Source organism: Scardinius erythrophthalmus, assembly GCF_964197995.2.
Source record: "Scardinius erythrophthalmus genome assembly, chromosome: 10".
NCBI classification, from domain to species: domain Eukaryota; kingdom Metazoa; phylum Chordata; class Actinopteri; order Cypriniformes; family Leuciscidae; genus Scardinius; species Scardinius erythrophthalmus.
Window position 1 is genome coordinate 11,997,390 of NC_138230.1, and position 17,224 is coordinate 12,014,613.

Genomic DNA, 17,224 nt, shown 5'->3' on the forward strand with positions numbered 1-17,224 from the left:
TTTTCAGACAGGAATGTTGTTCCAGGATCAACAAAATATGTTGATCCAGGAACACGCATTACTTGGAAAAATCACGGTGACCCTGTCTATGGAGAGACAGAAAGCTCTGAGATTTCAGTTGTGTTTTGAAGATGAATGAAAGACTTATGGGTTTGGAACGACATTTTTAGCCATTTAATAGCCAGTGGTGTTAGTACTCAAATACATGATAGCATAGGTAGCATACTTGTTTTGTTTTTTTATTCTGAAATCAAGAGATATTAAAATGAATGGATTGTTAGATTTATTAGATGCACTTTTTTTTATTAAAAATTACATTCAAATTAAAACCTTAGAAAAGCTCTCAGCATTTGTCACACAACACTGAAACCTTCCTTATCTTTACAACATTTCAACCCTTCATCCAGATCCCGCCTCAGACTAGATAAACCTGTTTTATCCACTGAATGTGTCATGTCTCAACATTAAACGTTTTCAAAGTTCAACAAGTACATGAAGCCCTTTCTGAGATTCTGAAATGATCAGCACTCGTATTTGTCCACTCATTTATTTAGTATAAGGTGCGATGACAGTACAACAAACCCTTTTCATGTGAAGTTCATTAGATTCATTATGAAGTGTGCCTGTAGCTTTTATCTCTGTTCTTGCAAAATGCATTGATTCGATTCGATTAGATTAGATTAGATTAGATTAGATTAGATTAGATTAGATTAGATTAGATTTAATGTTTTTTTTTTTATCCAATAAGTAAAAATAAATATCACCCTTCAGTCTATAAACCCACTGGGCAAATTACTCAAATTACCAACTTAATGACAGAAGCAGACAAGGAAGTGTTTATGTTGGTTGTCAGGTTGAAAATGCCAGGCAATGGAACAGCATTTAAATTATGCAGAAATTTCACTTGATTGTGCAAGAAAACATCCAATGTGATCAGTGCTTTAGATATTTAGTTAGACACAACAGCTATAGTACTTTGATTAACTGTTTTATTAGAGTTTAATTTAAACAAAGTATGGTTGCTTTTTCCGGCAGCTGAATTAAATGTTTAACTTCTAACTCAGATTTATCAGTGCTGTGGAGGATAGCTAAAAGATGTATTCTAAAATATAGGAATTCTTATGTCAGCTTAGAGTAGCAGAGGGTTAGGGTTAGAGTTGCTTAAAACAGTTGCATGTGTCATTAACTAAAGGATAAAATGCTGGTGGTATCAGGTTACAGCTGTCAAACCTGAAGAACACCAGACAGTTGCATAGATTTACAAAAGCGAACTAGATGTGAAGTTGGTAACCGATGAAAGACAAGTATAAGTCACTACAATGCAGCAAATGCTTGCAAGTCTGTATATTGTTTCTCACAAGTAGTGTTGTATCTCTAACATGTGTTATATTACTGGCAGGATCAGCTAGTTTGCTGGAACTGACAGTGTGCAGCATTCTGTTCAAGGAACTAGTTTGCCATTGGACAGTTTGTGTTGTACAGTAGTAAGTACATTAAGAAAGCGAGCCTGCAATATAATCGTTCTGCCGCCAGGAGTCACTCATTACTGAACTTGTTAATGAAAACGAAACCAATTGTCATCATGTCATTATTTCCACTGTGTGCTTAAAATGTTGGACTGAACTAAGGAGGTCTAAAACACTTGAAGAAAGCTGTCCGTTAGCATCTCATTCTCTGAAATGGCAGTGCATGCAGCCACTGAAGTACAACCTGGATGCTGTCGTCATTTTATGGAGACATATTTGGGCCATTTTATGTTTGTTTGGTCATGTTGCTTGCAAAAGCACTTCTTTCACCAGAATACAGCAAATGTCCTACAATAGAGAAACATACCTACAGTACATAGAGGTGTAATTACAGCATCTACCAGCAGGGGCTAATTAACCTCTCCTCTACTGGACAGAATTTAAAGGAGCTATATTTAGAATTCAGAAACCCTTGTTATTAGGGACAAGTGGAGAAGTTAAGTGAACTGCAGCCAGCAGCTTATTGCTCGTGCTCGCACTGGTGCACAGATAACGTACAAGAGACTGAGCCTGATTCAATGACCCTGCAAACTTCTTTTTCGTTCTTTGCTTAGAAGTTGAAAAAGACGTTGAAAATACCTTTGCAGCAATATACTGTTAACGAACATCGAGACGCTGTCAGTGCTGCTGAGAGCGATGTTTAGATGAATATGTAAATGTGCTGCATGCTTTCTTCTCAATAACAAAATAAACTCAACAAAAATGACAGCGGTGAGAAAGCAGCAGTTAAGAAAGCATCTGATCATATATGTGTTGAGAACGAAGCTGCATTGCTTTGTGTTAACTAAACTCAAATGTAATGTGAAACTGTACCACTAGAGGTCCCTAGAGGGCCTGTATAAGATGAAAGAAAGTGCATAAGAAAAAAAAAAGAAGATTAAAAGTTCAAGTTGAGATATAGGCCTATGCCATCTCTTCTGTTCTTTATTGCGCCTAATACCCCAAAAAGCGATGTGGATATGTTTGCTCCAACTCCGCAATTTACCGGCATCATGTCGACAGATGAGGAAATTAAAATAGTTTATGGAGTACATTTGAGACTGTAGACTATATATATATATATATATATATATATATATATATATATAGACTGTGAAACTATAGCGAGAATTTTTCCCTTCTTTGCATGACACATTGACATTACAGTAGGCCTACAGAATAGCTCTTTCGGCATAATCCTGAACATTGTTTAAGCATTCATTTCATGTGTCATTGAAAGGAAGAGAGGCTGTCGGGGGAGCGCGTAAACATCACATCTTTTGATTTTCCTGGCAAGGGCATCCCGAGTCCTTCACTTGAAAATCAGTCTACAGGCTTTCATAGACAACCTAGAAAGTCGGGGAAGGCCTCGTTTTTTAAGTTTTGTTACAAGCTATTCACGCATTGCCAATAAAAAGCAACTAATACTTGAGAATTCTTACATACAGCCCCTTTAAGTATAAAATTGTTTATTATTTGCAATTACCTATTTTTTCTCCTTTTGTAGCCATCGCATATCATGTGTAATATTCCCAAATAAACAAAACTGGAGGAAAGCAGCTTCAAAACCCACTGTGGCAGAAGAAAAGACATACGTATTATGGATTGGATCCAGGATGCTGTTCCCACACAGAGGTCAGTGTCCAGCAGACAGTGAACTGTAGGTGATAATCTGATATTGATGTTGAAATGTTCAATGTGTTGTGTAATGAGTGCACATTAATGCATATAAAGCTATAAAGCTATAAAGCTTCAGTCTTTATAGCAGGCATCTGAATGTGACTGCCACATCCACCCATTTATCTATTCTTTTATAGCGTCAGTCTGAACCCTGATTCAGTCCCAGCACAAACTTGACAAAAGCATTCCCAAAATAAAGAATCATACACCTCTCCCAAGATGTTAAAAAAATCAGTGGGGTTACAAAAAAGGTATGCCTTATCTTTACAATGCCAAAGATTGTTTTTGTCCTGACCCAATGGTCAAGCTATCTGGCATGCATTGATGGTCATATCTACAGATTACTTCTCGGTCAGTATCTCATTGAATTGAAATGAAAATGTCTCAATGTTAGATTGTTAAAACCCAATGATCTTTAAGAATAAGACCTGCACTGGAATTTCTTTTGCAACAGTTGTATTTTTACCCTTTTTTTGTCTACCTCTAAATGAGTGAGTATACATGAGTGCACAGCCCTGGTGAAAAGCCGCTTTAGCCCTAAAGGCATAGCTTTTGCAAATATTTTTCTATAAAATATTACTGGTAGGCAGAGTATTAAAAACAAAAACCATAAAACTAATTTGTGTTGAAATGGGTATAACTGTTTGGATTTGCAGACTTCTGCACACATTTGTTTTAGTTGTTGTTTTGTTTTTGTTTTTTATGCATGTACACTATTGTTCAAACATTTTGGGTCAGTAAGATTTTTATGCTCACCAAGGCTGCATTTATTTGATCAAATACTCTGAAAACATTAATATTATGAAATATTACAATTTAAATTAACTCAACTTTTCCATTTTAGTCATTACTCCAGTCTTAAGTGTCACATGATCCTTCAAAAAAAATAATTCTAATATGCTGATTTGCTGCTTACGAAACATTTCTTATTATTATCAATGTTTAAAACATTATTTTTGTGGAAACCATGATATGTTTTATCAGGATTCTGTGATGAATAGAAAGCTATAGAGAAAAGTATTTATTTGTAATAGAAATCTTTTGTCAAATTATAAATGTCTTTACTGTCACTTTTGATCAATTTTGATCATTTCCTGAGTTTGCTTATTTTAATAAATACGCTACCATTTCATCCTTTCATCATAGAGAGTGACAAAAAGTATTAATATCTTCCAAAATATTTTTTTGAATAACCCAAACTTTTTAATGTATGCATGTATATTACATGTGTGTATTATTATTATTGAAGTTTTTGTAAAAGGCAAAACAAATAATAATTCCTGATAAAATAATTTCTGGGGAAAAAAATCTGAGTATAAAATAAGACTCAAACACAGAAGCGCATTTAGACCAATTTATTGTTTTTCATCACTCTGAGTTTAGTTGTTTTATCTCAAGAGTTCTTGTGCTGGTTGATCTTGTTTGAGATCTCACTTGGTCTCGGTAACCGCCTGGGTGGAGGAGATCACTTTGCCGTCCTTAACCTCCTCTACAATAGTTACCACTTTGCGAGTAGTTGTTGAAGAAGTTGAGGATTTGGCTGAGGAGGACACTGCAGTTTGAGTGCTTCTGAGGTTGGGGGAAAAATGGGGGAAAAAAGTACTCAGAATCATCTCAATCTCATTCTGCTTCCTATAATTTACTGAGAAATCAGGGTGTGAATGTGTATTTTCGCATCTCACCCAGTAGCCTCTCCATCCAGCAGTCTTCTGTACTCTGCAATCTCCATCTCCAGTCTGGCCTTGATATCCAGAAGCATCTTATACTCTTGACCTTGGCGCTCCAGATCGGCACGAAGTGACATCAGCTGCTGTTCCATGCTGCTCACTTGCGATTGGTAGCCGGACAACATGGAGCCGTAGCGGGCCTGTGTCTCTTGTAAAGTGCCTTCCAATGACGATTTCTGTTGAAGGAAAATACATTATTCTAAAGGCTATGTGATATATCAAAACCGCAAATTTCAAGACTGACCTGGTCATCTACTTACCATGCTGAGTTGTGATTGTAATTCGATTTGAAGACTCTGGAGTGTGCGTTTAAGCTCATTGATTTCTGTTTTGGATGATTGAAGGTTTTCTGTACTTTCAACGACGACTTTGTTGATGGATTCGCTCTATGAGAGACAATCCATAGAAGAGCAGTCAGATAAGATCTTTGGTTTTGAATTGGTTTTGGTTTCTTTTGACAAATATAAACTAATCTAATTTTACCTGGGCCTGGAACCAGGCATCGAGTTCTCTTCGGTTTTTAGCAGCAACGCCCTCATAATGCTCACGGATTTCAGCCATGACCTTTGCCAGGTCTTCCTGTGGTGCTGCGTCAACCTCAACATTGACCTGTCCAGTCATCTGGGCACGTGCTGCCAAGAGTTCCTAAAGATGCGATATCAAACCACTGAGCATTTACTTCATTTAGAGGAATCAATTATTTATCAAAGAGTGTGAACCAATGACCAGCTTACCTCCTCATGGTTCTTCTTGAGGAAGATCAGCTCTTCTCTCAGCCCCTCAATCTGCATCTCCAGATCAGATCTGGCCATTGTCAGCTCATCCAGCACCCTTCTCAGCCCAGCAATATCTGCCTCTACAGACTGCCTCATGCTCAGCTCATTCTCATATCTGCAGAGAAATGAAACCATTGTAAATCACTTGGACACATTTGAGATGTTGATGGCTTTTTTTTTTAGTCATATGTGGACTTACTTGACTCTGAAGTCATCTGCAGCCAGCTTGGCATTGTCGATGCTGAGGTAGATGCCTCCGTTAATGCGAGTGGCATCCTGGATCTTCAGGGGACAAGAATATAGCCACATTTAGACACATCTCTTGAGAATTATATGATTTTAGTATTAAAATATCTCTTACATATATCAAATACAAAGACAAAGTTCTCAAAGATTTAAATGGTTATTTATGTCATTCTCATAAACTGCATATGATGTTCTTTATATAGCACATTATTAGTATACAAGTAAGTTAACAAAAGATAAGTAGTTATTTATTTACTAATAACTGTTTCAATTTTTTTCTTCTGACATTACCACATACTTTGTTCTGGAGATCATTGATAGTGGCGTAATAGGCACTGTAGTCACGAGCAGAGGGGGACGTCTTGCTCTCCAGGAACTGGCGGATCTTCAGCTCAAGATCAGCATTGGCCTTCTCAAGGGTGCGCACCTTCTCCAGGTAGGTGGCCAGACGGTCATTGAGGTTTTGCATGGTGGCTTTCTCATTTGCAGACGCATCAATTCCATCAGCCTGGTTGAAGCTTGCACCACCACCACCAAAACTAGAACCACCACCGAAACCAGAACCACCTCCGAAACCAGCACCACCTCCATAGCCACCACCTCCAGCAGAGAAAGAACGAGAAGCAGAGGCACTGGAGATGCGGGTCCCAGATCCTCCAGCTCCACCGTACATGCTGCCAGCACGCATGCTAGACACACGACCACCGCCGCCTCCACCGGACATGGAGAACTGAGATCCTCCTCCCATGGAGAACTGAGATCCTCCTCCCATGGAACTACGTGCGTATGAGACAGACATGATTGCAGATGAGGCTTGCTGTTCTGCTCTTTGACTGAAGAAAGTGTGAGAAGTGAGGAAATTATGACCCCATGATCTTCTTTTATTTGGAAATAGAGGGAGGCAACGATCAGGATGGGCGTTTTGGTTTAGTCAAGGAGGTGGAGAGAGAATCCATGGCCTCCCTCTCCAAAACAAACACAGGGTCACATGCACGCACACAGCATTCAGCCAACTGCAGGGTTTGAATGTGTTTAAGATCAAGTCCAGATTTGCTGGATTTTATATTTTACCATAGTGAAGAAAGAAAATAGTATGCTTAAGTTGTTGTAGTTTAGTTAAAAAACCTTTTGTGCACTCAAACTCATTTTAAAGGAGCATAATTGTACGTATGGTCTATGGTACATAATATATATGGACGATATAGAGTGTGTGTGATACTGTATACTTGCACATCTGGACAGTTATGTCAACTTGGACTAAAATACATATATCCAACCTTAACGATACATTCTAAATGTTTAATACAGTATATCATAAGTCTATATTGTTTAGAAAAATTCTACTTGACAAAATTCAACTAACAATTTAGTAACCCTAATTTCTTTTGAACCTGAGGGGAAAACGGTGCTGCAAATACAAGAACTAGGAAAGTGAGAGTTTCTGTCCTCAGGGTGCCAATACTGAGCCACACCCAGAGAGCAAGCTGCAGCAAAGCCACAGTTATTACATACGAGATTCTAGAAATAACAGAACGGTTCATATCTTTTCTTTAGAAAATACATTTTATTTATAACTCTTAAAGTTTAGCCATCAAATCTTAAGTGATGCATTTTGTTTGGGTTATAAAGCATTATTTACACTATCCTTGTTAAATCTTCCAAAAATATGAAGAGAAGCCTAAAAGTTGTTGCCATGGTGACAAGAATAAAGTACAAAAACAAATAAGCAGCAACCAGAACAAAAGGGAAGAATATTTAGCAAGCGTTACGGCCGTAAATTTGATGGCCTGATAGGAGAAGAAGAAAGCCCTTTAATAATTAAGCTTCGTCTGATGGCAGGGGAGTGTTTTAAAGTGAAGAAATGAAGGTCGGATATGAATCACCCTGCGCCATAAAAGAGACTGCGAGTGATTCTTTATTATGTTTGCTTGACGCATTAATGTTAATGACTTTTTTTCTTTATCAAAACGGCTTTATTTAAATATTTTATTTAAATTGGATCTTGTATAGTTCCGCTGTTTTACAAATAGGTTTTGAAATGTGGGTGAGAGGTGGAGTGTCTTAGTTCGACCATACTTCCCGCTCCTGGCTCACAATATTTCAGTCCAGTTTCACGCTTTGCTGCAGGAGTATTTATATTTTACATAGACTTGCTTACTGTAAACAAGCGATGCGTTTATGCCCAAGGTTGTGTCCCTATCCATTTGTACGGTAGGTGTAACTTCACAGATAGAATGAACTTATACTGAACTCAACAGTAAAATGATCAACGATTTAAAGGGTGGTTCTCTTTCGGAAGTTTTAGGTGCTTAGTGTCAATAAAGTACAGGGAAGTGTCAAAGAAAAGTCAAACATTTGATGATATATGGTTTTATGGTATAGTCAAACACAATTTACACAGCTCTAGTGTGACAAATAGAGGAGCGTGACAAAGTGTAATGCCTGAAGCAAATTAGGTCTGATGCTCCTACTCCTTATAAGTGCAAAATAGTAATTAGGTGCAAAATAACACTTTTGTAATTTGTCGTTACTGTCTGAATTATTCAAAGCCGGTATTGTGCAGCTGGTAAATATAGGGTTTGTGTCTTTGTAGTTGATCTTAACAATTAAATATTTATATAAATATAATTTACAAATAATAATCATAATGCACAGGAGAAACATCTGTGAAATTCTATTCAAGTTGTAATACATTGCACTTTGTGAGTCATATTTGCAATTAACTAATGCAATAAAAACAATAAAAATTTTCTTTTATTAAATAATTCAAATATGACACACATTGTCAAATGACAAAACATTTTTTTTTGCTTTTGTATCTCTCTGTGCAGCATTTGTTTTTCTGTTTTCCTCCAAACAAAAGCATGCATTTTGAATGCATTTTAATCCATGTGTTTTTCTTTGCCTTCTGTTTAGATTTTCATTGCATTGCTTTTGTGCTGTTCCCTTTATGAGCCTGACCTAGGAAAGCATTTGAGGACAAAGGGTGTGTCAGATCAATACAAAGCGCTGTGCAGGTTAGGTAACATCTAGAGACTGACAAGGGGACAAATTCTTTCATTTTTCTCCCTCATGGTTTGACAAGTATACGCAAGTATACTGTATGAGCCTATAGGGAAATTGTGTTAGGAGTGCCCTCCGCCCTCAGAAGTGATCTTGAGCAATTCTTTTGTTCTTCTGATAATTGCAAATAAATTATAACTTAGGGAAAGTTTTGTAAGTGCAGATGTGTTCCAACGGTTTGGTCCAAAAGTATTGCTTCAAGCTGAATACATTTTAAGGGATATTTAAGTTTTTGTAAATGTTATATAGTATATTATTATATGAGCAGACATAGAGACATATGATTTGATATGCAGAGTGGCATGCTAAACTTAATCTAATGCCTGGCACACACTGTGTGATTTTGGGCTGTCCCAGACGATTTCTGTGGTCGTGGCTCCTAAACAGTGGTCCTACGTCGTACAGTGAGAGAGGTTCAAAGACGGCTGTTGTCAAGGTCTTGCGACCAATTTTAAAGTGTCATAAATTTAGTCTGATCATCTCACAGTGCACGTGTTTGTGCTACGACCTATACGTCTACTGACTAGCAAATAAAAATGCAACATGACATGGCGTATTGAACATAGCGACATGGCACTAAAACTCAAAACCACTTACCTCAAGCTCCTTTTGCAAAATTGGCATGCCAAGTTGGCCTCTTTTCCCTAGCCATGACAGCTTCGATATTCTCCTCTTTTGCTTTCTCCTCTTTTTTTTCAGTGTACATAAAAACCACAATTGCCAAAGTGCTATTTATTTGTTTACCACTAGTGCATGCTGATGATGTTCTATACCAGAGGTGTCCAATCATGCTCCTGGAAGGACACTGTCCTGCAATGTTTAGCTCCTAGCCCAATTAAACACATCTGAACCAGCTAATCAAGGACTCACTAGCCATACTAGAAACTTCCAGGCAGGTGTGTTGAAGCAAGCTACAATTGTGATTGAAATTATTCAACCCCCATTGAAAATCAGGTTTATTGGCAACATTTACAGACTTTCAGTTGTTCGCAATGAACAAGTCGAAAAAGTAGTTGAAATGCCTCAACACAACAAATGTTTCCAGTTGTTTCCCCCGATTCTGCAGTCTCAAAATTATTCAACCTCCTGAACAGAATCCCTCACAACAGCACAAATCTGCAAAACAGGTGTAGTCTCGAACACTCCTGAGGCAATTAATCCAGGGCTTCATTAGTTGACCCCGGTGTCAGCACCCTGACAAAAGCCTGTTTGGGATGATCCGCGTTGCTGTTTTTTTAAGATGTAGCCCTGTCTTACAGTAAAGGCTTTTTACCTTTCTAAATATGTGAGTGCCTGGACGTGGAGTGCCTTGTTCCCCTTCTGGAGCACCCATAGTTTTGTTTGCGAGTACCAGATGCGCCCCTGGTTGATATATTTTCTTTTATTAGATCCATGTGTGATTTGTAATGATCTTATGGGATTGCTGAAATCGCACTGTAGGAGAGATAAGACTTTAATTTAGTTATTATCCATTTAATGACCTCAAATAAAATTGAAAGGCTAAAGGCTCGTTCACACCAAGGATGATAACTAGTTGACAAATGGAAGATATAGTTCTAAAAATGTATCTAAATATAATAGAGTCCACACTATAATGATAACGGAACAGAGAAACGATTTCTTTGGAATCACTTTCAGATATTTTTTTCTCAGCTGATTAAAATTAAAAATTGACAGCCAATCAGAACCCATCAGACTTTAAAGAGCTTTCAGAGCATTTAAAGCAGCAGACAACAAAACTGCAGCGCGCATGCAATAAATCGAACATTATCGTCCGCTAGTTATCATTATAGTTACCTATCATTTTTTGGTGTGAACGGGCCTTAAATGGAATATACTTTAGGGCTATCAAAAGCTAAAAAGTGATTCAAAATGGTAAAAATTGTGATGTCACCTTAACTGAAAATAAACATTTCCTTAAACATTTAAGCCTAAAAGCTTTGTTGAAACATTTGTGTCAGTGTGTCTTAACAATGAGGTACTGAAAATAAATTTCAGGAATGTGCAAACAAAGGCTTGTACAAACCTGTAAATCGTCTGCTAGCCCTCAGCCAATGAAGATCTAGCCTGTTCACCTGATCCTTCTGACCGCAATGGGAGATTGTTGTTTTATGTGGTTTTTGAAGATTTATGGCAACGTTGAGGGGAAAAGGTACTTCTCTAGAGGTTCATTAAGATTTGTGAATGCAAAAAAACACCCTATCATTATCCAAAAAGGAGGTGCGGGTGTGTTGCTGTAAAAAAAAAAAAAAAAAAAAAAAAAAAAAAAGGTGGTCCTTCAGTAATCTTAAACAAGTCCTGCTCATGAAAAGCTAGTAAGAATGTGGCCGGGCCAACAAGGATTTAGCTTTATGTTTTACGATGGAAAACTTTTCTTTTTATCTTCTGTCTTTCCCCTATGACGTCTGACTTTAAGGGAAAAAACATTGAATTGCTTGATTTTAAATCTGAAGAATAAAGATCTGTTCATCTGCAACCCATTACGTAAGTCTTTAAGCATGAGGGCAGGACAGAGGTGCTTTAAACAGAGGTTTCAGTTTGCTTTAGTTTTATTGGACAACCCAAACCCCACCCCACTCCACCCATCGAAGCTCACATTGCTGCTGCGTACAAGCCCAAGTCTGCAGTTTAACACTCGCAGTGAGTTTAACACTCAACCCCTCAAGAGTATTGCAAACTAATAATAATGACCAAGTCTGAGTCCTGAGTGGTTAAATTGCCATTCAGAGCCAAATGACCTTGTGTTTGTGACAAGATTAGCCTTCTACCTTGTGAAGACTAGATGTACCGCATCGCGGTACAAAATATGACCGCCGCTCAGGCCTGCACTGGCTTTCCACAAAAATAAATGACGTGGAGTAATTTGGCTGTATTGCGTGTTTATGTATATACCTAAAAAAAGTAATAGTATGTGCATGTCTGTCTGTGTGTGTGTGTGTGTGTGTGTGTGTGTGTGTGTGTGTGTGTGTGTGTGTATGTGTGTGTGTTTGTGTATGTGTGTGTCTGTGTGTGTGTGTGTGTGTGTGTGTCTGTGCGTGTATGTATGTGTGCGTACATGTGTGCGCGTGTGTGTTTGTGTGTGTGTGTCTGTGCATGTGGATTTGTATGTGTGTGTATGGGTGTGTGTCTGTGCGTGTGGATGTCAGTGTGTGTGCATGCTTGCGTTTGTTTGTATTCCTGCATGTGTGTGTGTGACAGTATCATCCTAAACCAGCAACCCTTCGCTCAACAGCACCATCTACAGGCCGATGAGTGTACAGTCACTAAATGTGCACATAAATGAATTTATTTTATACCCCCCCCATGGATGAAATTCTACAAAACTTAGCAGAGGATACCCCCAGAGGATGTCAAGTTAATCATACACATGAAATATGGTGCAGCTCTGAACATCTCCACTGAAGATAGGGGCGATTAAAGCAGAATAATATTGCATTTTCATTTTTTATGGGAGGGGCGCAAATCATAAATGAGTGATTATGGGCTAGGTTGATGTGGGCCCTTAAAAGCAACATACCATAAAAATTTCTTCACCCTCGGTGCCACGGTTCAGGTAGTTATTTAGGAAAAACTGCATTTTTTTGGGTTTGGGGGGGCCCAGCGCGGGGGGGGAGTGGCCCCCGGGGACCAAACGAAATTTTTCCTTAGAAGTCTAATGGGGCTACATGCCCACCAAATTTCATGTTCCCCGGTGCTTCGGTGTCCCTGGTATCGTTGACGAAAAATTCAGTAAGGTGACGGGAAAAAAAAAAAACTTTGACAATCCCTATATGACCGCTTTCGCTAGCTACGCTAGCGGCGGTCATAATTAGCCTAACCACAGCAATTGGGTTTGGACCAAAATTAAAATAGTTATTACTTCTGGAAATAACGTTCCTTGCTCCAAGACCGATTTTTGTTCTTTTGAGGATACCAAATGTAAGAAAAACAAAACAAAATTGGTATCTCAGATATTTATCTCCTGTTTTATTGCACCTGAATTGGCTGTAATTGCATTATAAAAACATAACTGATATTGCTAATAATGGAACGCCTACACAATATACAAAGAGTAAAGTTGCGGTGATTACACTGAACAGAATGAATCAAAGCTACTTCTCTACAGCTGGAAATGAGATTTAAAAAAAAAAAAATCTGAAAAGACACGCCGTGAGAACCTGTACATTCTTGGCATTCGTTCATGAAGTAGCTCTTTTATTCAGCAAAAAGTTGTGAGTCATAAATGAATCATTTGTTTACTGTAATGGGATTATGTTGAAACAAAGTGTCCGTTTGTACAAGTGGAAACCTTTGTGAATCTCTGCATACACAAACTTTTTTGCCAAACCATGCAATTGGCTTGCATGTATATAGAAGGCAATCATCCTTTGGGCAGGATGAATGTTGCTATGAATGTGGCCCGTAAACATCAGGTGAGCGTTTTGAGGACAGAGGGTGTGTCAGATTGATTTGAAGCGCAGGATAGGTAACACCCAGAGACTAGGGGACATATTCTTTTAATTCATTCTCCCTCAGGGTTTGGCAAGTCAACACAACCATGACAGCAGAAAAACTGCTATCTGTGAACTACGCCCTCCCATCAATCACTCTTCATTCACACTCTGCATACAAATATTCTTGCGAAATACTTTTTTTTGAGGTTGAATTAAAGCTTAGGAAAGCTTTTCAGGTTGGTGTGGTTTTGTATGAACTATGACTCTGCTTCCCAGATTACAGTTTTTGCCATTTCTTTTTTGTGCTTGCAGTTGAAATTTAAAAAGCATGAACAGTTCTGGTTATGCTGACATTTTTAGACTATATTTCAATATAAGACTAAAATCCTTCCACTTTCATAATGCTTTCCAGATTAGTCTGACATCCTAAAATATCCTGAAGTAATATTCTTAGAGCTTGTGTCAGCTTGTCTGCAGTAGTTAGTTGCCCTTTTAAGGTCTGTTGTTGGAATCGTTCTGCAGAGTGCAGTCCAACAGAGGAAAGCGAGCCAATTTCTCACACATGTGTCTAATTTTTTTCTCCATAAACCATCCAACTGCAAACTGTTGGGCTTCCATTTAATTAGAATGATCTGTGGAATAATAGATGTGTCTTTTCCACTGCTGTTGCCCGGAAGGGAATGTAACTGTTTTTCAAACTCTCTGAGTGTCAACTTATTTATATTGTGTACATATATGTCCAAATACTTTTTTGGCCCCTCTAACTTTTGTTCTGGTGGTTTAAGACCATGAATATTGCCCTATAAGGTGCCGTATAATCTCAGGGTTGCAGAAACCTGCCCTTGTCACAGTACATTTGATGTGAAGAGCTAAAGGCAAAAAATGCAGTGAACCAGAGGAATGTGCGAAGCTTAGTGAAAGAGACAAAACCAAAAACGTACATTATCTTGATTAATCCACAGTGCAACTGGAACAAAATGAATCAAATTGCTTATGTCAGAGTACTAAAAACTCTCTGCAGCATGACAGAATCAAAAGAATTGTAGTTTACACTTTACAGTAAGTTTCATTAGTTAACCTTCCACATTCCTTTAGTTAACATGAACTAAGACTGAACAACACTTCTACAGCCTATTAATCTTAGTTTGTTAATTTCAGCATTTACTTATACATTATTCAAATCAAAAGTTGCAGGTGTTAACATTAGATAATACTCTGTGAAGTAATATGAACAAACTACGAATGACTGTATTTTTATTAAACATTAGTAATAAATAGGCCCCTACAGTAACAAATGTATTGTTCATTGTTACTTCATGTTAGTTAATGCATTAACAAATGAGACCTTATTGTAAAGTGTTACTGAAATCTTCTCTGTTAACTTTTTATTTACATTTTACATGAATAGGCCTCCTAACATTTTATATGCGTCATAAGATATGCTAGCAAAGTGCGGTTGTTACCCTGAAGCAACATCATGCAATAATGTTAAGTGTGGTGGTTTGAATATAAGGTCACACTTGTTCAGACAGAACTTTGGGCTGCAAAAAGCGTTTCAACACATTATCTTGTAACTGGCCAACATGACACCCCACAAGCTCCAGTGCAAACAAATGAGCTTATGTGAGGAATCATTTTAGGGTTCGTTTACACGACACCATTTTCCAGTAAAAACGGAAAACCTTTTAATGCGTTTTGCCAGTTCATTTACACAACAATGGCGTTTTGGGGGCCTGAAAATGGAAACTTTTGAAAGCGTTAGGCATACTGTTATCATCTCTGTGTAAACAACAAAAATGTGAATTTGTGAAAATGTTGACGTGCATATGCATATTACATGTTCAGTTTATTGGCGCGTGACATCGCGAACTACTGGCCTGTCAGCATAATACAGCGCTTTTAGACATTTACTCGGATCTGTGTGAACGGAATCGTTTTGACAACGTTGTTGTGTGTAGGCTATAGCCTACGTGAAAAACGCAAAGGAAAAACTTTCCCGTTTTTAGTACATTGTTGTGGTGTAAACATACCCTTAGTCTTTGGCTCATATCATTTAATAATTCCCTCATCATTGACTTATGTTGCAGATGCTTTATTACAAAATTTTGCGAATGAAATCTGGGCTCCAGCTGGCTTGCATGTGAGATATTTGATATGTTGTAACCACAACCCTCAGCCCATTGTGAGCTTTCTTTCTAGAATCTAGAGGAGTGCAGTGACTCGTTCTTGCTGAATCATACTTGAATTTAAAAGCAGTTACACAAGGACAAACGTAGGCTACATTATGATCACGTACACTGAAGTAGACCACACACATGCACATTGTAAAATTGTTTTCTCCATCATATTTGTTTGAGAGTTAAAAATGTGGTTTAAGCTCAATGATTAGAGTTTTAATTCTGTTCTTCATCAGTAAATGTGACTGCAGGGCATTTTACATCAATTCATTTTTCATTTTTTAATGACTTGATTTCAGATTCAAACTTAATGTGTGTATCCGGACTCTAACACCCACAATGTCTTTTCCCTAGTATTTTTCATTCTACTCCCCAATTATCTTCAAATCCTGCAAGCACAATTCCCCTCAGTTGGCTTTTTGTGACACTTCTGACAATCTCAGAACAAACAGTGTTTTGTTTCTCTCAGATAATCCTGAAAATAACAAGCATCTCATTAGTAAAACGAATGCTTGTGCAACTGAGATCATTGCCACCGGCTCATCCATATGTGCAACACCAAACTTGAAGATTTCAGTATGTGGTCTGAGAGATAGTTATCTTGTTTACCATATGCATATTTGAATATGTGTCTGTGTTCTTGCATTTCAAATCAGATTCTCTCTGTTGAGTTCATTTAAATCCAAGATAGTCATCTGTGTTTCTGAAGTGATCAGTATCATGATTTGTCTGGTGAGTGTAGAAATGAGAGAACCTGTGATCCTTTTTATCCTTTCTAAACAGTCACAATTGATTTGTTAAGGATGCAGAAACTCCTATTGTGACCTTTATGTGCCAAATGCATGTTTTCTGTCTGGTTGGCACAACTAAGCCCCTTTGATTCCAATGTGTCTTCATCACGTTGAAGAGCGGATCTCAAAAGATAATAAGCACACTTAAGGCAATGACTGTTTTTATACTTTATATTAATGCCAAATTCCAATTCAAAGAAGCAATTAATCTGTCAACATCCACCGGAATCCACAGCAACACAAGGGCGGCGGTTTGAGTAATTCTTCACACATATTGATGCAAAGATCTCCACAATGTCAAGCATGCAGATGCTGTCTTGCTGTGTAAATAATTGGACTCTCATTGAAACTCACAAGCAAACACACTTAAATCTGCTCTGACCAGTTCTACCCGTTACCAGTGCTGTCCATTCAGTTGCCTTCCTCCCAGGGTGTCTGAAGTGGAATTATATTTACAAATAATACCAAACTTTGGTCACCCATCGAAAAAAGAAAGAAAGAACATGAATACCTGATGCGCAAACCACACCTGTAATCATAATGTTGTCACGGAGTAGAATGTTTTGTTGGTGTGCGTCATCTTAGCCCACCATGATGCTGTTCAGTTGGTTTTCATAAGGTCATATTCCCTTATTGCAGTGCTTTGACCAAACAATGTATGCTTTAAAAGGGATGAAAATACATTTTTAAAACTCAAATTGTCATTATCTACTCTGCCATGTTGTTCCTAACCTGAATTGTTTTCATGATTTTTTCTGTAAAAAGAAGTTGCTGCCTTAAATGTTCAAGTACAATCAACTTGGATTTTTAAGTCATTTCAACTTAA

General features: G+C 37.8%; 1 protein-coding gene across 1 annotated transcript; it reads right to left on the minus strand.

The window, feature by feature from the left end:
- Window positions 1-4,525: 4,525 nt before the first annotated feature.
- LOC308697652 (keratin, type I cytoskeletal 50 kDa-like) lies at window positions 4,526-6,781 on the minus strand. The gene is made up of 7 exons (XM_081377036.1): window positions 6,233-6,781; window positions 5,888-5,970; window positions 5,647-5,803; window positions 5,396-5,557; window positions 5,173-5,298; window positions 4,868-5,088; window positions 4,526-4,754 (listed from the first exon to the last, which is right to left on the minus strand). The coding sequence occupies exons 1-7, from the start codon at window positions 6,731-6,733 to the stop codon at window positions 4,616-4,618; spliced, it is 1,389 nt and encodes a 462-aa protein (XP_081233162.1). The 5' UTR covers window positions 6,734-6,781; the 3' UTR covers window positions 4,526-4,615.
- Between the last annotated feature and the right edge of the window lie 10,443 nt (window positions 6,782-17,224).